Genomic DNA, 24,286 nt, shown 5'->3' with positions numbered 1-24,286 from the left:
CGAACTTAACCAATAACTTTTTAAGGTATTGTTCTTGTGATAATCGTAGCCTGCTCTTCTGCCTATCTATGTGAATATCTATGCCGAGAATCTTCTTTGCAGACCCTAGATCTTTCATTTCGAATGTCTTTGATAACTGAGTCTTCAACGTATCGATCTCAAACATGTTATGGCTAGCAATAAGCATGTCATTTACTTACAATACCAGTACGATGAAATATTCATCATTCAATGCCTTGTAATAGACACAATAATCATATTCACTTTTGGTAAATCACTAACCTATCATGAAAGTATCAAACTTTTGTACCATTACATAGGTGATTGTTTCAGACTATGTAATGACCTCATTAACCTACAAACTTTATTCTCTGCCCCTTTCACTTCGAACCTTTTTGGTTGCTTCATGTAAATCTGCTCCTCCAACTCCCCATGTAGGAAAGCAGTCTTCAGATCTATCTATTCTAATTCCATATTATATTGGGCGACCAGCGCCAATACAAATTTGATAGACACCTGCTTGACTACAGGCCGAAAAATCTTGTTGAAGTTGATACCCTCATGAGCAAACCCTTTCACGACCAATCTTTCCTTGTATCTATCATGCTTCTTGTAAATTCACTTACAGCTAATCACTTTACGCCCTACTAGAAGCTTCACCAGCTCTCATGTCTCATTCTTATGTAGGAAATCCACTCATCATGCATGGCCGCTATCCACTTCTCAACATCAGAACCATCTAATGCTTCCTGAAAGGTAAACCGATCCCCCTCATTCGTAATGAGGGCGAATGCAACATTTGAGTCAGTCATGTATCTAACTAGCAATCTGCGATCTATAGGCGGATTTCTTCTGAAAGGTGGCTGCTCCACCTACTCTTATACCTCTGTCTGCGATTCAGGCTTTATTTGTGTATCTTCCTTTTCAATTTCGACATTAATGACTGTTGATTTCTCTAGTTCCTTACACTCATCCTTGCGAAACAAGAAAACTTCATTAAACTCGATATGTCGGTTAATTATGATCTTTTATGTGACTCACTCATACAACTTGTACCCTTTCACACCATTAGTATAGCCCACAAAAATATACTTCTTAACCCTTTGGTCCAGCTTATCTTTCTCAACTGACGCTACATGGAGTAAGCATCACAACCAACTATACACAACTATGAGTAGTCTACCTCATGACCACTCCATGCTTCTTCAGGAATCGTATAGTCTATCGACATAGATGGTGACCGATTCACCAGGAAACAAGCCATGTTAACAGCTACCATCCATAACTTCGTGCCTAATCCAACATTACTCAACATGCTTCAGGTTCTCTCTAAGAGAGACAAATTCATCTATTCTTCCACTCCATTCTGCTCAGGAGTGTGTCTCACTATACTGTGCCTCACAATCCCCTCATCTTTGCAAAACTGGATGAATTTCGTTAAAGAGAATCACCTCCATTATCAGTCCTTAATACCTTCAGTTTCTGCAGTGTCTACCTTTCATCCATCGCCTTCTACACTTTAAATGTGGTGAAAATATCATATTTATTTTTGAGAAAATAAACATACATTTTCCTAGAGTAGTCATCGATGAATGAGACAAAATACGATGCCCCCAGCAGAAACAACAGGCGACAAGCCATATACATCTGAATGCACATCCTCAAGCACACCTTTACAAACATGATTTCTAGTTTTAAAACTTAGCCTTGAATATTTACCATATATACAATACTCACATATATTAAGTTCAATACTTTTAAAAATAAGAATTAAGCAATGATCAGAAAGTACATTCATGTCGCTGTTGCTTATGTTGTCTAGGCTCGCATGCCATAATCGTGCTGACATAGATTCCACTATAGACGTTGTAGCTCCACCCATTTCATTATTGTTCGATCAACTTGTATAGATTACTGTTTCACTGTGTTTTCATCACAATAAGTTCCCCTTTCAAAACTTGAAGGACCATGTAGTCAAGACATCACCATCATCCACCTCCTCACATGATTGTGTTGTGTTGTCCTCTTTTGATGCATTCTCTGATTTTTCTCCATTTTGAACGTTAGGGTTCGTATAGTCCTTCATATGCCTTGTCATCGTACAATTCTAACACGTCATCTAGCCCTTTTCTTTTGATTTGGATCGCGATCAAGAATTGCCCTTCTTCTTTTCAGTATTCATTCCCCTCGCAACCAACGCATCTGTAGAGGTACCTCCGCTACTGTCCTTCTTTCTTAGTTGCTTCTCATGAAGGGCAGAGATAGCAGTCTCTACATCAATGGTATCCCTACCGTGAATCAGCATGTCTACCAGATTCTCGAAAGATAGTGAAAGCGAAATTAAAAGAATTAAGGCTTGATCTTTTTCTTTGATCTTAACCTCCGCATTCGTCAATTTATATAGCAATTCGCTAAAAATGCTCATGTGTTCATTAATATTAGACTCACCTGTCATATAAAGATTAAAGAATTACTTCTTAAGATACAGACAGCTACCCAGGGATTTCTTCATGTACAAATAGAGTTGTACATGAACTAAGTTAACTCAGTTAATTCACTTGACTCAACTCGAAAAAGCTCGGTTCGACTCGATTCGAAATTGAGTTCGAGCTAAGTTACGAGCTTGTTCAAGCTCGAATCGACTCGGATCGAACCTCGACTCGAATCAAATTAGTTTGGTGACTCGGTTATTTTGATATTGACGTTGCTTACCGAGTGTTTGATGAAATGACTCAACGAAGTGTTGTTTTGGGTGCATACATTCTCCGCAGGCGCAATTGGTGACGAGAAAGGTATGATATGAAAAAAAAAAAAAAAAACTTTACAAGATAAAACTACCCTTGTATTTTGATTTTGATGATGCATATCGAGTGGTTGATGAACTACATGTAAACTGCTACTACTGTTTTACATATTATGAGAAATTGAAGGTGCACTCCATGTGTTTAAGAAAATGTCGCACAGGCTCAAACTCGACTCGAACTGGCCCGAGCTGCTAACCGAACCGAGTTAAGATGGCCAGTCAAGCTCGAGGATCGAATCGAGTCGAGTTCAAGCTAGGGTCAGCTACTGGTTGAGTCAAGTTGAGTTGTGCCAAGCTCGACTCATGTACAACTTTATGTACAAACCATCCAATTTCGTCCATACCCCCGTGGTGGTCTTTTGATCCAAGACATTATATAGGATATTGTCCGCTAGACACAATTGTATGGAGTTTATAGTTATCTCGTCTAGTTCATCTCACTCTTCATCAGTCATATATGCAGGACGTTTCGCCTTGTCAAGGAGAGCATGTTGCAATTCTTGCTAAACTAGGAGGCCTCTCATCTTAACCTTCCATAGTTCAAAGTTATTTCTCCCAGTGAAATTCTTCGTTTCATATTTAATACTTGATCCTTTAAAAGACATGTTTTCAAATTCAAAAAACTCAAAACCCCAACGTTATCTCTGATACCACTTGTTAAAGGGATGCATGGAAGCAACCCCAAGTTAGAATTAAATAATAATCTATCTAATAAACTAAGCACACAAAGAACACGAGGTTTTACGTGAAAAAACCCTTGGTGGGAAACCACAGCACAAAATGACAATGAATTCACTATGATAATCAATGTTACAAGATATGAAATAGCTTACTGATCCGAGAATACACTCTAAAAACCATACAAAAAATCTTAGCTTTGATCTCCCTATGCTCACCAAAAGCCCTTAGGACATTTTCAATACCTTGATCTTCGATTACAAACCCTTAAATAGGATTAAAACTGAATTAGGAAATAAAACCTGCAATTCCATGAAACTGCGCAAGTCGGATGGGAGCTTTGGTCATATTGAGTGCCATCAACAACTCATCGATAAGATCGAAGCCATCTTCGATCAGATCAATTTGAACCCAAAACTATCCAGCGAGCAAATGCCAAAAAAATGAGATTTTCTCAATGGAATCGAGTGGTATGTCGATATCATTGATAGATCCAGTTATAGATAAATTTAAGACATTTGACAACAAGTACGACTCTAACATGCCCGACACTATCATCATCAGGAAAATTATATACTTAAAATAAAAAGTAAATCAGGAAAATTACAAACTTGATTCACATGATCAAGCATTAGATTTAGAAGATTTTCAAGAAACTTTAGTTGAGAAAGACAATTCATCCGAGGACGGGGAAGTGTTGCTTATCGATATCATCGATAGACCCAGTTACAAACAAATTTAAGACATTTGACAACAAGTATGACTCTAACATGCCCGACACTATCATAATCAGAAAAATTATAGAGTAAAAAAAGCAAATCAGGAAAATTACAAACTTTATTTACATGATCAAATATTAGATTTAGAGGGTTTTCAAGAAAATTTAGCCAAGAAAGACAATTCATTCAAGGACAGGGAAGTGTTGTCTGCAGTGATTCCACGAGAAAATTTTAGCCATTAATGGATCTTAGATTCTGGTGCTTCGTTATATATGACTCCACACAGAGATAGTTTATACACATATCAATTATGTGATTGCGACAAAATTTACATAAGTGATTATAGAACATGTAAAATTGTAAGGATTAGAGATATTAAAATTAATATGTTTAATGGTATCACACATACCGAACCTGCGAAAAAGTCTTCTATCATTAGGAAAGCTCAATGGAGATAGCTATAAATTTTCTGGTGAAAATAGTCGATTAAAAATTTTAAATGGGAGCGATAGTGGTGGCGAAAGGAGTGTTAATGAGCGATTTATATCATTTGATTAGAGATATTGTGGTTGGTGATACTATTGTTGCTAATGTCGTGACAAACTCCACTACAATCTAGCACAAGTGGTTGGGCCATATAAGCAAGCAATAACGACCAAAGGAACTTCTTGATCGAAATTTACTTTCTGATTTAAAGTCCATTAATTTAATTTTTTTGTGGGGATTGCCTATTTATAAAGATGTATAGAGCTCGTTTTCCCTTATCTACTACCAAAAGTAAGAATGTTTTAAATATAATTTATTTTGATACATGGGAGTCACCATTCGTATCATTGAGAGATTCGAAGTACTTTGTTTCTTTTATTGACGATTTCTCTAGAAAAGTGTAGGTTTGTATATTAAAAAGGAAAAGTGGTGTTTTTACTTGGTTTACCAAGTTTATAGCATTGGTTAAAAATAAAAAAAGGGAAATAAAATTAAATGTTTGAGAACTGATAACGAAAAAGAATACACCTCAAAAAAAAATAATTTAAGATTAATATTTGAGAACTGATAATGGAAGAGAATACCCCTCAAAGGAATTTAAAGATTTTTGCAGTGAGCATGACATTAAGAGGCACTACACAGTATATGCACTCCACAACAGAACGAAGTTGAAGAACGTATAAACCGTATGCTTACATATCGTGCTAGGAGCATGCTGAGTTCAGCTAGGTTCGAGTAGTGCTTTAGGGCAGAAGTTGTTAATATAACTTATTACTTGGTAAATTATTCTCCTACGGCTGCACTAGATTGTAAAATCTTTTAAGAGATATAGTCTGAAAATTTTGTTAATTATTTGTTCATTTATTCTTTTGGTCGTGACACTTATGTGTATATTCACAAAGAGCATAAGAGTAAGTTAAATGTGGGATCTAGAAAGTGTATTTTTCTTCTCTATATAGATGGAACAAATGGGTACAGATTATGGGACCCTACTACCCACAAGTTAATAGTTAGTCGAGACATGGTTTTTAATGAAAATTCATTGTAAAATGATAGAATTGCTAAGCTCAAAGTCACGAGAGATAATTAAATTGGAATCTTTAAACGATGTTCAAAATCAGCCTACTAATTCAGATGATCAGTAAGCTGATGATATTGTTAAAAATTGAGCTAATGAAGAGCATGCAGAGGAGATATCAGATGTTAAAACTCAAAGTGATCAATGTCGACTGAAGAAAACCACAAAACTTTTTATTTGGCTCAAGGATTATGTTACGGCTTACGTTTACATGACAGGATAACACAAGCCTTACTCATACCGAGAGGCATGTGAATCTGTAGATGTTGACTAATGGAGAGTGTCCATGGAGGAGGAGATAAAAACTCTACATAACAACCAGATTTGGGAATTGGTTAATTTACCCAAAGAGCGAAAGGCTATTGGATACAAATGGATTTACAAGCTGGAAAGATAATATTAACGGGAATGTTGAAAGATATAAAAAGTCTTAGTAGTGGTAAAAGGGTATGCTCAAAAATCAGGAATTGACTTTAATGAAATTTTTTCTTCGGTTGTCCGTTTGAGTACTATTCATACTGTATTAAGTATGACAGCGATGCTTGACTTGGAGCTGGAGCAGTTGAATGTAAAGACTTTTTTCTACATGGGAATCTTGGTGACGAAATTTATATAATTCAACCGGAAGGTATATTGAAGAAAACAAGAAGAATATAGTTTATGGACTGATCAGATTGCTTTACGATTTAAAGCAGGCATCAAGGTTTTGGTACAAGCAGTTTAATTTTTTCATTGTGAGCTTAGAATTTCAGAGATGTGAGGCAGATGATTGTGCCTATGTTCGTAGCTATGATAATAGTGGTTTTATTATCTTGTTATCGTATGTGGATGGAATATTGGTTGCGGATACTAGCAAAGATATTATTGCAACATTAAAAGCTCGTTTAGATAGGAAATTTGATGTAAAGGATTTGGGTGTCATTAATCAGATTCTTGGGATGACCGTACTTAGAGACAGGAAAACTTAAAAAGTCTGAATAACCCAAAAGGGTTATGTTGAAAGATTTTTGTGTATCTTTAACATGTAAAATTCTAACCTAGTCAATACCACAGTCCCTGTTAGTTGCAAACTCTCTTCAAATCAATGCCCTAACATAAACAAGGAGAAAGTAAATACATGGCGAGGTAAAGACCATTGGACTGTTGTGAGTTGGATCCTATGTTACTTGAAAGGCATTTTGAGACGATTGTTTGTTATAATAGCCAAATTTTAAATTTATTTGGGTTCGTGGATGCAGATTATGAAGGAGATCGTGATTATAATAAATAAATAAATAAATAAATAATCTACTATAGGTTATATTTTCTCTTTAGCCAGCGGTACGGTTAGTTAGATGTCAAGATTACAGTCAGCAGTGACCTTTTCTACTACATAAGAAAAGTACACATCAGCTACTCAAGCATGCAATGAAGCTATTTAGTTAAAGAGATTGCTAAAAAAATTGAAACAATCAGAGTGTGTTACACTTGGCAAAGAATCTGGTATTTAATGCTCAGACCAAACACATTAATGTTTAATATCACTTTGTTTGTGATGTGGTGGAAGATGATCAAGATTCACACCGTCAACAATATAGTAAATATGTTGGCGAAGCTTATCGTAAGGGAGAAGTTTGTTTGGTGCAAGACTTCTCTTAGACTTGTTGTTATCAGGAATGTTTTCACACAATTAGATAAACTAGTCTTCAAGTGGGAGAATGTTGAGATGTGGTTGACGTCTCCCAATGAGAAACGCCTTCTCCCTTTTTATCTCTTTATTTCATACATACGTAGGTACGTACAGGTTTTTCTCTACCATATATGTATGGACCCTAGTTTTCCTGAAACTTCTTGTTAGGCTCTCTCATATGGTCTATATAAGAAGGGACATAGTTAGATAGAGGTATTCTATTTTATTAATTCATCTCATGAAGTATTCCTTAGTATGTAATTCTTTGTACAAGTGGAAGAGAATTAAACCTTATATTTTTATTTGTCTTTATTTCTACTAAAGAAAAAAGATTTGTATTGTTGTCACATAGAATAAGTATATTTTTATTGTTCAGCTATGTAAATTTGCATTCCTTCTCTTTTATTTTGGTTTAACACTTTTAGTCCTTTTTGTTTGCATTTTAGGCTCGCTTGCATTAATCATGTGTAGATATTTTTTGACATCATGTTTGATTATTTTTCCGCAACACTATCCTACCCCCATCCCCAACTAGGAACATAGGCTTTGAGGGGCCATCGTGATGTATTGTTTTATCCACACCATCCATTCATTTTGTCATATCACTTTCTTTTTTTCTTTTTTTTGAAAGATAATGATTTCTATATTGAAAAAGAAATGGATTACAAAAGCAGTGAGAATCAGCCCACTGAGATAGCAAGCAGATTACTCACCTAAAAAAGACAAATTACATCCCTTTGGAGAAGCAACATTTGAAGCCGATTCCACCATCAAGAATTTCACCCTATCAACTACAGAATCAGCCGAATTTGAGATATCCCTGAAGCATCTCTCATTTCTTTCTTCCTATACTGACCACCAAATAGCGAGGAGGGCCATTTTCGGAATCTCCTTTCTGTAGTTTCCTAGTTCGGTACCTTGCTAGGATGAGAGCAAAATCTCTATGGATTCTGGAAAAGACCAATGAATACCGAAAATGGGGAGAATAACTACCCATTTATAATTGACGAGCAGGCAATGAATGAACAAGTGGTGAACAGATTCTGCATTGGCCATACAACACAGGCATACATTAGCGAGTATCATGCCCCTTTTTCTCAAGTTATCGATTGTCAGGACCTTCTTTATTCCAACCAACCATCCGAACACTGCTATCTTTGGAGGGACTTTGAATTTCCAAACTCGCTCTATCAAGTTGTCGAGAATGACAGAGGAGTCAGTTCCCATAAGACTGTATAGGGACTTAACCAAGAAGTGGCCAGCTTTGTCTAGTTTCCATACCAGGAAGTCTTCCTTAAACTGGTCCGGCTTGCAGTTATTCATATGATTAAGAAGGGCCATATAGTTTTCAATCTCCCAGTCTTGGAGATCTCTTCTACACGCAAGATTCCACACAATAGATTCCTCCACCACTGAGTAACAATCCACAACTTTGCTTTTACGGTTTAGAGCTAACCGAAATAGGCTTGGAAATTCTTCTTTGAGGATAGTTTCTCCCATCCACGCATCTTCCTAGAAACGAATCTTTTTGCCGTCACCTAGAGCAAAGCCAATACCTTTAAGGACCCTATTCTTGATGGATGTCACATCTCTCCATAGAGCAGAAGCTCTGTACCGCGACGAGTCCTTTGTCCACCATCTTCCCTCTGAATAACCATATTTGCTTTTGATTAGGGAGTTCCACAAAGTCCCATTCTCGGTCCCAAGCCTCCAAATCCATTTTCCTAAGAGGGCTTGATTCATTGTTTTTAGATCCTTTACCCCTGCTCCACCTTCTTTCCTCTCCTTACACACCTCCTTCCAATCTACTAGATAGATTTTCTTTCTCTCTTCTTTCCCTTGCCATAAGAAGTCTCGTCTGAGCCTTTCTAGAATTGAGAGGATCGAAGCCGGGCACTTGAATAGGGACATAAAGTATAAAGGTAAATTCGAGAGCGCCACTTTGATTAAAGTGAGTCACCCACCCAAAGACAGATATCTGCATTTCCATCTTGTAAGATATTTCTCGAACCTATTAATAACCTTGTCCCATAGAGATGTTGGGGCTTACCGATACAAAGCGGGAGACCTACAAACGTGGTAGGGAATCTACCCATAGGACAATCAAAGTAATTGGCGAACTCTCATATTTTGTTATCCTCCATATTCACTCCAAACATCTTTGACTTTCCCAAATTAACTTTTAAGCCCGATACTACCTCGAAGCATCTAATAGTGGTGCGAAGGTTACTCACTTTCTCCTGGTCGGCTTCATATAATAGAAGCGTATCGTCTACGAACTGAATGTGAGAGATGACTGTATTCATTCCTTTCACTCTAAGCCTGTTGATGATGCCTTCTTCCTGACCTTTACTCAACATTCTGGATAGGGCCTCCCCAACAATTAGAAAAAGAAAGGGAGATAGCGGATCACCTTGACGTAGACCCCTTGTGCTACTGAAAAAACCTTTGGGGGACCCATTGAGAAGAATCGAGAAATAAGCGGAACCCGCGCATTCCTTCATCCATGCTCTCCACTTGACCCCAAATCCCATATGTTGAAGCATATATTGTAAGAATCATCACTCAACGTGATCATACGCTTTCTCAAGGTCTAGTTTGAATATAAGGCCTTTAGAACTAGGTTTATGACTTGAGTCCAAGCATTCAAATGCAATGAGGGCGCTATCAATGATTTGTCTTCCTGATATAAAAGCGCTCTAATTGTCAAATATAATCTTTCCCATCACCCCTCTCAACCTGGATGTCAGAACTTTAGCCAAAATCTCATAAGGCCCCCTAAGTAAACTAATTGGTTTGAATTCTGTCAAGGTTTCTACTCCCATATTTTTAGGAATGAGTGCTACAAAAGAGGCCCCAAGAGATTTAGAGATCCTCCCTTTGTAGTGGAACTCGTTCATGAAATCCATAATTTCTTCCTTCAGAATATTTCAGGAAGTTTGGAAGAAGATCATTGGAAAACCATCAGGGCCAGGAGCCTTATCTCCATCCAAGGAATCCACCGCCCCTTTCACTCCTTCAATTGAAAAACGGGACTCTAGACCTTTGCACTCTTCTTCCAAGATACAATCTATCTGAAGATGGTCTAGCTTAGGCCTGGGTGAAGTTTCTCCCTGAAGGAGAGTGCTAAAATACTATATGATTTCTTCTAAGATTTTGTCCTTGTCTTCTATTTGAGTACCATTCACTACTATGTTGCTGATTCTGTTAGCTCTTGCACGCGCAGAAGCTATACTATGGAAGAATTTAGTATTTTTTTCTCCTTCTTTAATCCATTTGCTTCGCGATTTTTGCTTCCAAGAGATCTCGTCTTCAAGCATCCTTGTTGAATATTATCGAATCAGCTGGATTCTTCTTATCCCATCTGTTGTGGACATGTGGCCAACTTCAACCATCGCATCTATTGCCTATAGCTCTGAGAGGATTGCTTAAGTTTTCAGGTCCCTTTTCGGAGGTCCATTGCTTTCCACCCCTTTATCTTTCCTTTAAGAAGTTTCAATTACAACAGAGTTTATAACCAATGTAGCCCTCTACCTGAAAACCTGCCCACCGATCTTTGATGAGTTGATGAAAACCTTCAATCAACAGCCAGGACGATTCGAAATTGAAAGGCTTTGGACCCCAGTCCTGATCTTCTACAAAGAGCAATAACGGGCAATGATCAGAAATGAGTCTCGGAATGACAGTTTAAGACACCATCGGAAATGCTTCAAGCCAATCAGCCGAGATCAAGAATCTATCCAATCTAGACAAAGTAGAGATCGCTGGTTGGTTGAACTAAGTGAATCTGGCTCCAAGCAGAGGAAGATCCAGAAGTTCTTGATCTACAATCCAGTGCAAAAAGCATCACATAGCAGCGGTGACCCTCCCCCCTTTAAATTTCTCTTCTACGTACGTAGTGCGTAATATTAAAATCCCCTCCCAGGCACCGGGGGCCATCAAAATTCCACTGGACTGACACTGCAAATTCTCCTTTCCAGCTTTGCGCCATGGCCTAAGCTGCCGACTTCCATACTAGAAGAATACCTCCCACGCTGCCTTTAGCATCTACAGTAGCCCATTCCACGTCTCTCTTTCCAAAGGGATCCCATAAGTTTCTCATTGAAATTTTGAACCTTAGTTTCCTGCAGGCAAATCACATTTGTCTTACATCTGCCACATATATCTTTGAAGATTCTTCTCTTCTGTTTAGACCCCTCCCCTTTGAGGTTCCATGATAGGATATTCATGTAGGAAATTCCCTTAAGTCTTTCTTCTTTCTTGCCACCTTCTGCATAAGTTCCACTGATCTGGTTGGGGCTGGATATTATGCTGTGAAGTTCCTGTTGCTGCTGCTTGATTTAGGTGGGAGATTCCCTGGCGATCTAACTTGATTCAAAGTTCTACCGCGAGACTCTATGTACTGGAACAGAGATATATTCCTCTCGATGAACACCAAAGGAAAAACCAGTAAATATTCCTACATGAGGCAGCACCGGAACGTAGCTATATAGTACTATGGATGATCACCAAAGGAAAGACCAATAGATCTTCCTGCAGAGCCATATCACTTTTTAAGGTACAAACCCAAAAATGAGGTAGTTTCAAGGCTCGAGTGGACCACACCGAGGGGATTAAAAACCTACCTTTGAAAACTTTTTGCGTGCCACATAAGTCTTGGATCAAGCTGATATTAGTGTTTCCCCTTCATCCAGGTCTATACGACCTTATGAAGAAGTTGGATGGCTATTAACCATCACGGTGGGCCCTAACAAGATTTCTGTGGTGTGGTCCACTTGAGCCTTGGATCTTTTGGCTTATCCCCTAAAATGATATGGAAAATCGTACGGACAGTGTGGATAAAACCCATGCATCAGGGTGCCCTTCAGGCGGGAGTAGCACCCAATCCACGTCCCAAAGGTCATCAAGTATTAACCGTGCATCTGCTCACACATGTGCCCCACCACAGGGAAATTGGTGGTCCCACAATACACCAAGCAGCGGAGTGGACATCTAAAACATGTAGAAGATCTAAGCAACCCATGAGGTAAAATCAGGGTGATCCAATAATCAGATGGGCGGACATTTACATTGAATTTGGACGGCTGGCAGATTTCTTACCACTTTTCACCTCTCCCTCCTGATCAAGGCCTGATTTTTCATAGAAGGTGCCTAAACAAAGGAGCCATCTGATGAGCTGCCTGGATCTGGCGAGCATGTTACCATATCAAGGCCTTCTGAATCAAATGGCCAAGATTATCTGAATGCGCTTTTGATAGATTTAGATAAGCAGTCCAGATTGATAGAATCTTTGCAGAGGGCCCACCACAAACGGGTGGGTGTCCTCTCCCAAAAGTCTCCCGTTTTTCCCTTTGGTGTGGACCCACCTGAACATAGAGGGGCACATCTAATAGACAGGTTGAATGGCACTCACACATCACAGATGAGCCCACGGCCTGAACATCATTCCCCTCTAGATTTTACATTACGACACTTCCATTCAAACAGAATACTCAAAAGACTGCTAACATGCCTTCCCAATCGTCCATCAGGCTGTCCCTCTATATCTATCAGAGATGGCCCCGGCCCACCTCCGAGGCGCCTTGAACATGATGTTTCAGCTGGCCACGACGCTCGGCATCTTCACCGCCAACATGATCAACTATGGGACACAGAAGATCAACCCATGGGGATGGAGGCTGTCACTGGGCCTAGCCATGTTCCCCGCCTTACTAATGACCGTCGGTGGCCTCTTCCTCCCCGAGACGCCCAACAGCCTGATCGAGCAGGGACTGAAAGATAAAGGACGCAAAATCCTGGAGAAGATCAGAGGCACCAGTCATGTGGACGCCGAGTTCCAAGATATGATCGAGGCCAGCGAGCTTGCAAACTCTATCAAACACCCATTCAGAAACATATTGGAGTCCCGGAACAGGCCACAGCTGGTAATGGCGATCTTCATGCCGATGTTTCAGATCCTTACCGGCATCAACTCGATACTCTTCTATGCTCCAGTCCTCTTCCAAAGCATGGGTTTTGGTGGGAATGCATCACTCTACTCTTCTGTCATGACAGGAGCAGTTCTAGCATCTTCCACTGTCGTCTCGATTGTGACCGTCGATAGGTGGGGCCGGCGGGCTTTGCTGATCGGCGGTGGGATACAGATGGTCATATGCCAGGTAAAAGGATTCCATTACTATCATGCAGTGGAAATGTAGCGTGTTTCAGTTTAACAACGTGCACGAATTCGTTGCCAGCATTTTTAGTACCAGCCGGTCCCACCATGCAGTTGTCTGGACCATTCATCTGGTGGGCCGAACCCAATCAGGAATCATAGCCAGACGATGGTCATCATGCAAATGAATGGCTCAAAGGTCCATCTGCAACAAGAAGTCCATTTGGATGACTGCTTGCACCGGAACCACAAGGAATGCTGGCCCAAATGAAATCACCAGCTATTCCATCCGAGCCATCCATGACACCTCTAGTGTTGGCCCAAATCAAAATTGCCATTAATTCCAGCCAACCATCCAAAGATTGGTCCATCAGATTGCCGAGAACATCTGAATATGGCCCACCTGTATAAGGAGTGCTGGCTCAAACGAAGAAAAACCATAGATTTCCACTCACCATTGATCTTGTTGTGTTGAACAGATCATAGTAGCCATCATACTGGGCCTCAAATTCGGCACAGAGAAGCAACTCTCAAAGGGCTTCTCAATACTAGTCGTTGTGTTCATCTGCCTCTTCGTGGCAGCCTTCGGATGGTCGTGGGGCCCACTCGGGTGGACTGTGCCGAGCGAGATATTCCCGTTGGAGACCCGATCAGCAGGGCAAAGCATAACTGTGACCGTCAACCTCTTCTTCACATTCGTCATCGCCCAAGCCTTCCTTCCACTCCTCTGCTCCTTCAAGTTCGGGATCTTCCTCTTCTTCGCCGGATGGATTACAATCATGACCATCTTTGTCGCAATCTTCCTGCCTGAGACGAAAGGAGTGCCAATCGAAGAGATGGTACTGCTGTGGAGAAAACACTGGTTTTGGAAGAAACTAATGCCGCCTATTCAAGAGCTGGACAATAGTAACGGCCAGCAAGCTGATTTACCCGAGCTTCGTAACTAGAACATGGATATTTGTGTTTGATACGATATATGTTTTTGATAGGATTATGTATTTGATTAGAATCTTGCAACCACTCTAAAACAGGTACCTGATTCCTCCACTCCACCACCGGATCCCATACTATGCTCCGTTTGGATAGAGAGATTAGGGTAATCTTCCTAAATTAGGATATTTCCTTTATGTTAAGATATGTATCTATTAAAGTCTCCGCAGATTTCTGCATAAATCTATCACATCTTCTGTATATTCATGTTATTCTCAGTGAAATAAACAAGTTAACAGTTTCCACAATGCAGTTTCTTATGGTTTAACATAGTATCAGAGCTCTCATCTGGGGCTTTAGATCCTAACTGTTCATCCTTGTCCTCGTCCCCATCTGCCTCGCCTCGGAGGGACACAGATCCCCCATCTGGTGCTTTTGATCCTAACCGTTCATCCTCGTCCTCGTCCCCATCTGCCTCATCTCAGAGGGGCACACCCCGATCTTTCCATCTTCTGTCTACCATTAATTCCAATGAGCATTCGACCGTTGTCTATAACCAGATCCCTAAATCACATATATGCTCTTCATCAATCCTCTCCCATCAGCCACCATTGCTCCAAGCCCATTACCACCAAACCCTATTTTACAGGACCGACCTCAGTCACCATTCTCGAGCCTCATCTATGTCTATGTGCGAGCCTCCATATCATTGTCAGCACCTTTGTTTCCAGCACCAACGAACCCACCTCCAGCACGTCTAGGCGCAGATCATCATTGTAACCCCAAACCCATCACTGCCACAATTAAATCTGGAAGACATCATCTTCATCTTCGGCCATCTCTGTTCATCAAATCTGTTTGGTTGGTGTGAGCAGTCCCACAACCGCCATCACCTTCACCAACGGCACCATCACCACTGCCCATCTGCTACCCCATTGCTGTACGAACAACCACAGCCCTCTGTGCGCACCATCAGATTTGCAGCTACATATCGTCGTTGTCATTTCAACCTGCTGCCATCGCTAAAGCACCACCATCAATCCATCATCAGTCATAATGTGGCCCCTCTATCATCTGTTTCAGGCAATCATGATCTACATCCCTGCCACTATCAGTGATCGAACCCATATCCTCATTTCCAGTGAGACTGTCAGAGACTGATTCAATCCCCTTCTCTGTTTTCAGCACGCCACGTTACACTTGCTGGGTCTGGTTAGCAGCATCGATCTCTACTGCTGCCATCGGTTTTCGTACTAGATCCACCATTCCTGACCCCAATCGGTTCCCAATTTCTGCATGTTGTCCGTCGCTCATCACCAACTACAATCGCTTTTGGACACTGTATGCCATGTCCCTCCAGGAACTCCTCCGCATAACATTTTCTGTGTTAGGACGATGATCTTTCCTCTAAAGTCCCTTCTGGTCCTCTAGTTGGGTGGGAAATTATCAAGCCTTTCACTGCATCAAGTAAAGATTTTACTATAGAAAACTCTAGAGCCATTGGAAAAGTAATGGTTGAACTCCCAGCCACTGGAAGTAAATATCCAACAGAAAAACAATAGTTAAAATTCCAGCCAGCAAAAGCGTCAGTAGATCACACATCTTAGAAGTCATCAGAAGTAACTACTCACCTTGTGCTACTCATCATTTTGTAGCCATGTTGTCCTTGAATTCTTTGCTCTTGCTTTGTGGAATAATCGTTCACCATACCTTTCAAGTTCCTCCTTTCCAAGCACCTTGAGCTTCAATAGGAATGTTTGAGTAAAGGAATGTTTGAGTAAATTAAGGTATTCCTAAATTACTCTCTCGCATTTTCTATACATTCTATTATTCCAAGGGGGTGTTTGGAACGTAAGTTACTTAAGCTACTTGTGCCTCAAGTAGCTTATCTTGATTTCTACTTACTAAACAGAAGAGATTTAAGTAACTTTAAATTTTATTTTTATTTTTTTTAAAGTTACTTATGATTGATCATAAACCAATCTTACTTGTCTCAAATAAGTTATCTACTGTTGTAAGTAGAAAAAGTAATTTATCTAGTGGTATCCAAACGGCCCTAAGCGACAAGTAACTTTTTAACTTATGTAAGTTAACAAGTTATTTTTTAAAAGTACTTTTCTACTTTTAAAGTACTCTTCATTTTAGGAGTTATTTTCCCAATAGGAAAAACCTCAATATCAGGGGAGAGAAATCGCTGCAAACGAGATGTCTCATTCATGACTTCTAGAAAGAAATTGAGATCACCATCTTTCCCAAATTAGCAACTTGGTTTCAGCTAGCATCCCAAAAGTTCTATGTATCATCTATTATTATTCAATCAGGCAATGCCACATGTGCCAACGAACGCCTCGTAATCAGTCAAACGTGTGCAATTAGGAATAATGTCGGGCGTGCCAAAGTCGTACTCGACTCAAATCGATTGAACGCTTGCGATCCCATGCGCCAAATCAATCATAAGATCAAACATATGAAAGTTGACATGACTGTCCAGCCACCAATGTTGGTCCTTCAATAGGATCATTTTGCACTGCTCCAAAGACTTTTCTTTCAATAATGATTGCAAGTCTCAGGTTTATAAGTAATGCAAAAATAGACGAAAGAAATTAAAAACTACAATCAATCGCCAATTTTTATTAATTTGTAAATAACATTAGTACAGTCAACTATGAAAATTAAAGCAGAGAAATAAAATAAATTGCCTACGACTGCCCGTGTGCACAAACAATCGTGTTGGATAGTCCGCAAGACATGACTGGTGTGATCTTTCAAGTATGGACTCGATTGATAGGGGATACGACGACAATGATCATAGATATTTACATTATTCTTAGGGCGTATTGCAACAATGGCATTAAACAGTAACGAATCTAAATTAAGTTAAACTTCATACTTACTATAGTAGGGCTTGACAGAAATGGAGGAACTATGGATAAAAGTATGATAAACAACATTGCGCTGTGTAGAAATATTATGTGTCGGCGAATGTGTTATCTCGAGCTCTTCATCAAGTGTTGTTTATATATACTTTGAAGAGCAGTGGCCGTCTCAAGGTTTCCTAGTTGGTCTGTGCTTTTACCTTCGAAAGTTATGCAGTCGTTTTCTAAGTAGATACGGATTCTTTATTACATCCTGATTTTTTTTTAATTCCGAAAGAACTCATTTCTTAATCATTTGTGGTCTCCATAAAGGCACGGATTGTCTCTAGAAATTTTCGTTTTTAGCATGATTATGTGAAATGGCATTGTTGTGCATATCTTGGATGGCGAAAGATCTGACATCGCCGAGGCTTTATATAGCTTGTTAGCATATTGCTCGATCACGCGTGTTGCTTGTGCAACGATCACGTATTCTTCTCGCAGTGTCTCACTTTTCTCGACCACAAACGTATGTACAGCTCTGAGTTATTCTAATTTTGACAGGTGACGTGTCACCTAAGAAAACAAATTAGGAAACTGTCCCGGGGTGCAAGTGGAAGTCTGTCCATCATTCGTCCATGTACCGACACGTAGTAGCATTCCATTGGGCTACGTGGACTACGCCAAGACAGGTGTAAACAATACCCCCATGTCACTTTTTACATTCTAAGAATGTAAAGAGACATAATGTCGCTTCTGATTCAGTGGTTACTTCGACGATCAACACATGGTGATATGGGGTTCAGACGGTATCATGGGGAAAAAAAAAGGCTTAAAGGAGGCAGGGAATGATAGAAAGATGGAAGTTGAATAATGACCAGGTTTAGCTAACGATTAGGAGTTATAAAGGGCGTTGACCGTTAAAGCCATGCCAGCCATTAATGACGGGTGGTTTCTGACACAGCATTACTGCGCACAACGGCCATGTGTAAACCCCATGCCACCATGTGTCGAGCATCAAAGCGATTGCTGAAGCTAAAGCGATGTTACGTCCATTCACATTCTTTAAATGTAAAGTGACGTGAGAGCATTATTTACACCCATCTTGAAATAGTCCACACAGCCTAATAAAATGTCGTCACGTGTCAGCACTATGTATGAATGACAAACGAAATCTCAATCACGCTCCAAGAAAATCTCCTGATCCATTACCTTCAGTGAAACATTGCCTGCCAAAATCAGAACGAGTCAGATCCGTACACACGTTTGGAGTCAAGAAATGCGAGACTCTAAGAGGACGCATGACCGTTGCACAAGAGGCATGTGACCAAGCAGCATGCTCAGCAAGCTGTATAAAGCCCCGTCAATGTCAAATCTCCCACAATCCAAGATACGCATGGTAAGGCCATCTCACACAATCATGCTAAAAAGAGATTTTTTTCAAAAAGGAGATCGGTGCTTTCACGGATGCTGCGAAGGATTAAGAAACGGGTTCTTCCATAATTAGAATAAAATCATGATGCAATGAGGAATCCGCGTCGAGCTAGAATACATTCGCAAAACTTTCAAAAATAAAAGCACGAACCAACAAGGACCACTCGAAATGTCCACCGCCTGCCCTTCACTCGATGAAGAGAGCGAAGCAACACCTTCGCCAACACATGCAATCTCTTTACACAAAGCAGCACTGTTTATCATAGTTTTAGCCTTAATTCATCCACTTTTGTCAAGCTCTGCTACAGCAAGTTTAAAGTTTAGCATAGCTAAGATTCGCTACTGTCCAACGATATTGTCACAGTACACCCTATGAATAGTGTAAATATCCATGACTATCGCTATTGGACCCCCAATCAACCGAGTCCATACTTGGAATATCAAACGAGTCACAACCTCAAGATTATTCACTAAGATTGCTTGTGCGGATTAGTAGTTGTAAGCAATTTCTTTTATTTTTCTCTACCTAGTTTAGCTTTCTTCATTAATTGTACTATTATTTACAAATCAACAAAAATCAACGATTTGCCTTAGTTTTTAATCACATTTGTCCATTATGTCACTACTGAGACACCTGGACTGCGATCACCGGTGAAAAAGAAAAAAGTCTAAGCACAAGGGGAAAATTCCCATTGAAGGACTCCTCTTCCAAATCGCTTGATCGTTGTACCATTGGTGGCTGAACAGTCAGGTCAACCTTCATAGGTCTAATCCTACGACTGATTTGGTGCCTAAGGTTGCAAGCATTCAATCAATTTGAGTCAAGTACGACTCTAGCACACCCGACACTATTCCTAATCACACGCATTTGACCGAATATGGGTCATTCGTTAACAAATGTGACCTCATGTCGGATTGAACAGCAAGAGCTCTTTTGCAAGCCATTACACTGAAATGAGCAGACCAAACGCACAGTAGGCATGCAACTTGGGTGGGTGGGGTTGAGTTGGGTTGGGTTGAATGTCAACCCAAGCCTAACCTGCAACCCACCCCAACCAAATTCCAACATGAGGTGGCCATCCTAAACCCAAACTAAATTCCTCCATACCTAACCCATTGCAATCCAAATACATATTATCATGCTCAACCCAAGCCCAACCCAATTTCAAATCAGGTTGACATTTTCCAAACCGAACCCAACTCAAGGAGATTGACAACCAGACTCAAAACTCGAGTTGGATCAGCTGGATTTGGGTTGACCCAACCCTAGTTGTAGTAGGACCTGACCACAAACCTTCTCAAGCCTGCTGTCCAACAACTAATAGTTTATGCATCAGACTCATTCTCCATATAGTTTTTTAACAACATCAAACTTCCCTCCCTGTGGCATTGAGATCATTAAAACAAAATGGGAAAAAATAATAAGGCACCTTCCTTCAAATTTCAACCAGGTTTTGTATATCACCAATCATAATGTCCTTCAAAATCAATGCAAAAAAAGATATGCCTCAATCGATGTTAGCCAGCACTAGCGCTCTCTTCCCCCACTAGACTTCCCAGGCAGACTCAGCATCTACTTGAATTGGAGGTAATATCAAAACTAGACCTTTACCAACCTTTCTTTCTCATCACTCGTTTGATAGAATAGAACTTCCACAATTTCAGACAATTTTCCTGCCTGTTCTCCACACTTATGTCATCCACTGCTGTTGAAGTTGAGTCTTCCCATGGCATCAGGCATGGGTTGCCCAGCAACACAATGAAATTTTTTCCATATTCCTGTACTACCCTTCTTTTGGTCATATGCAACTCAATTTTTGCCTCCACGTAATTTCCTCTCACCCACCCACCCACCATAGGATTGAATTTCCTACAGAAGTGCTCTTTTCTGCACTCCTTGATCAAAACCTGACCTGCCAAACCTTCCTCATCTACTTTTCTTCCAAGGGAGTGGATTAGTCGCGGCCCTCACCATGGGGCCCACCTGGATGTATGTGTTGCATATCCACACATTCCATCCGTTTTGTCAGCTCATTTCAGGGCATGAGCCCAAAAATGAAGCAGATCCAAATCTCAGGTGGACTGTGCCATAGGAAACAGTGGTGATTGAATGCCCACCATTAAAAACTTCCTAGGGCCTACCATAATGTTTATTTATCATGTTTATTTGCCATCCAACCTTTTTATAAGGTCACAAAAACCTGGAATAAGGGGGGGAAATACCATCTTGATCCAATAGTTTTGTGGCCCACAGAACTTTTTAATGGTCAATCACCACAGTTTCCTGTGATGTGGTCCACCTGAGATTTTGATATGCTTCATTTTTTATATCATGCCATAAAATGAGCTGGCAAAACAGATGGACGACATGGATATAAAAAACATACATCAATGTGCACCCCACAGTCAGGGCGGCCACACCATGTTGGGTGAGGCTGGCACAGCACCTAATCCACTCCCTTCTTCCAATGAAGTCTCTTACCAAACACCACTCACATGCCAAAGCAATCCAGCTCACCCCAAAAAGGTGGTTTGCAAACAATTAAGATCCAAGCCCAACTTTATAATTTAGCCCTACTGCCAGACCCCAAAACAACTAAGATCCAAGAACATGTAATACCAAACAAGCTCACTTAAGCACAAAACAATGAGAAAAATGGACAGAAGATGTTAAGACCAAATAAAAAATTTCAGCATAAACATTTAAAGCGCCAACAAAATTCTCTTTTGGGTGAACAGGCTTTTTCCTAGCCAGATTAGGGTGTGTTTGGTTGCAATAGATATAATGAAATTTCAGGACATTTTGCACCACATTAGACCCGATTAATCATAAATTTCCATGATATCGTCGCAAACAAACGCAGCCTTAGGCATGCAATTTTTTAAATGCTATTTTTTAAAAAAGATGTTACACTCATGAGCTGGACAGAAGCACATCACGTTCGACCTCAAAACAAACGCATTTCCAAAATGACGATCAGGTACAAGCCTTGAGCACATATCGTATTTGCTTTAGGCATCCTTCTAGAAAGAGAAAAACTCTGATATTCTGACAGTGTGTGGATGATACACAGGCACCTATTAATTAGTTTGAAATTGCATGGTGATGTACAGGTGATTCAAATTAAACATCGAAACACTGTATACTAGTATAGATGTATCATGAACCAAAAATCCTGCATATTTGATTATCTTACTCTCCAATTAAACATGGGGATGGTGGGCATCACAATTTACCGAGTTTAATTCGAGTTCATGCACCTCATGTACCCTTTCGAAGTGCCTGCATATCAAGCATCGTACCTAGACAGAGCATCAAATAACTCCACCATTAGAAAAGCACGTTTTAAGATAAACTAATCTACTGTTTAGAAATCAAGTATTGAATATCAGTTTCGATTAAATCTGTCACCACTGAAACCAGGCCACATAGCCCTGTATCAGGTTATTTCAGGCAAATACAACTTTATCATTCATGAAAAAAATCAGTCCACATCAAGGTTTACCTACCTGTTTCGGAAGATGCTTCAACCCTTGGTAGAATGACTCAGTACTAGGTGGTACACTGGGACACACACTACATGCTTTGCAAGGCTTAATAGCACAATACCATAGTTGCAGAGGCATTATGCTTCTACTCAGGACTTTGCAAGGCTTTAAAAGCCTTTTGATGAGCAGATAATCAGGATGAATAACAAAGGCCAACATTGTACATGGCTTCATCCATCCGTCCATCTAACTCCAAAGCCAATTCAACTCAACATTTGCAAATGTCTTGTCGGTGAAAATTTGTCACATTCTCTATCCAAACAGGCCCCAAGATGCAAATAACAGCAAAGCCATCAAATAAACATAACTGCAAGAGCAAAATGATGTTGGCTAATAACTAGAATTTCAAATTCAAACTGAAACTGCACCCCAAGTATTGTAGATTCAATATATTGTAATGATTTATTCTTGCTCCATTTAAAAATGAGAGTTACAAGTAACAAACTCTAAAGATAATTAACAGATTCTATTGAGCACCTGAAAGGAGAAATCGACCCTGATATTAAATATAAATAAATAAAATTGCCTATCACAAAACAAGAAGATGAATAATGATCTAGATGACCTTAATGTACCAACAAGTTCAAGAAAACCATGCAAATTTACACCAACCATCAACCGACCAAATTAACTAAAGCTAAGATTTAGAGAGAGAGAGAGAGACGGTGGAAAGGAAAGACAGAAATGTATGGATATTGAGTGAGAGAAAATGAGAGGTGTTTACAAGACCTGTCCTTTTTCTCAATATATTTTTATATTTGTTTGATTATTAACTCCATTGCAAAGATGTACACCAAAACATGCTCTATCGAAAGTACTTTCATTGGATCTTGGAGCTGTAGTATGACACAAGCCCTTAATTACATTTACTTGGGAAAAAACTATTAATTAACAGGTAAAAACCAGAGAAAACTAATACGTTACACGATAAAGAGTAGAAAGATGCAAATGATGTATAAAATCCAAATCTATGGTCCATCGTCAATGTATCTAAACCAGTGTTTTAAATAGCGGCAGCGTGATGTGTAGTGCTCAGCCCTCTATAGCATGTAGCATAAATACGTAGCGTGTAGTGTAAGCTACACAATATTTCTATTTTTTAATTTAAAAATAGGACAAATATAATAAATAGTGAAAAAAAGGGGAAAAAAATATATAAATGCCTAAAAGATGATTCATTTTATCAATTATAAGCATGTTCCAAAAAGTTATTAGTTATCATTTATCAAAAGCCAATCCACATATATAAGCCAAATCAAATAATTATCACATCAACAACTTCCTAAGCAAACCACTTTAATTAATAATGTCTAATTGAAACTACAAGTCACAATTATGAAAAGAAATAAAAATCCCATAGGTTAAAAGTATCAAGTACAATACAAGTGTCACATTCCTCAACATTAGAAACAAAGAAAACGCGAAAAAATAATTAAAAAAACTAAAATAGTAAAAAAAATACATTGTAGCTTACGCTACGCGTTACGTAGCTGTAGCGTACGCTACGACCCCTGTAGCATGCGCTACAGGGGATTTACGCTATTTGGGACGCTATGTAGCGCTACGCTACTGCTACGCTACGGGCGCTATTTGAAACACTGATCCAAACAATTGATTAGGCAAAGCCCTCTTATGCTTTCAAGAAGTTGAATAGCCTTAGCTTTTACGTCCTATATAGCTCCACAAAATTCAGAAGTTCTAGCAGCCTGCCTGCCTTACCCTGAGGCATTCGAAGACCTCAGACAGAAATTGCACTGGGCCATTCTGCTAGAGAAACTAGGGGCAAGCACAAAGTGGCTTAACAGTTAGCACAGGACCACATGGGGGTTCAGTTCATCAATCCAGATAGTCAGAGCGTACCCCTGCTTGAGGCTCTGGATAGTCAGTGTAACCACCACAGGAAGCTTGAACAGTCAACATGGGGCCAGATT

The 24,286-nt window shown here is 39.8% G+C and overlaps 1 protein-coding gene and 1 long non-coding RNA gene across 2 annotated transcripts in view; one reads left to right on the top strand and one right to left on the bottom strand.

The window, feature by feature from the left end:
• LOC131257019 (sugar transport protein 7) overlaps positions 1–14,634 on the top strand; it is a 28,014-nt gene extending 13,380 nt beyond the window's left edge. The window contains exons 3-4 of the mRNA XM_058258183.1: positions 12,965–13,591; positions 14,067–14,634. Of these exons, the coding sequence (XP_058114166.1) occupies positions 12,965–13,591; positions 14,067–14,534 (1,095 nt within the window). The 3' untranslated portion in view covers positions 14,535–14,634. The remainder of the gene's footprint in view (positions 1–12,964; positions 13,592–14,066) is intronic.
• Positions 14,635–14,748: 114 nt separating this feature from the next.
• LOC131257021 (uncharacterized) lies at positions 14,749–22,310 on the bottom strand. The gene is made up of 2 exons (XR_009177051.1): positions 22,044–22,310; positions 14,749–16,259 (listed from the first exon to the last, which is right to left on the bottom strand). It is a non-coding gene; the product is annotated as an uncharacterized LOC131257021 (long non-coding RNA).
• Positions 22,311–24,286: the final 1,976 nt, after the last annotated feature.

This window comes from Magnolia sinica, chromosome 9, assembly GCF_029962835.1.
Source record: "Magnolia sinica isolate HGM2019 chromosome 9, MsV1, whole genome shotgun sequence".
NCBI classification, from domain to species: Eukaryota; Viridiplantae; Streptophyta; class Magnoliopsida; order Magnoliales; family Magnoliaceae; genus Magnolia; species Magnolia sinica.
The sequence above is the reverse complement of the archived record's forward strand: the minus strand, read 5'-3'. Positions and strand labels throughout refer to the sequence as shown.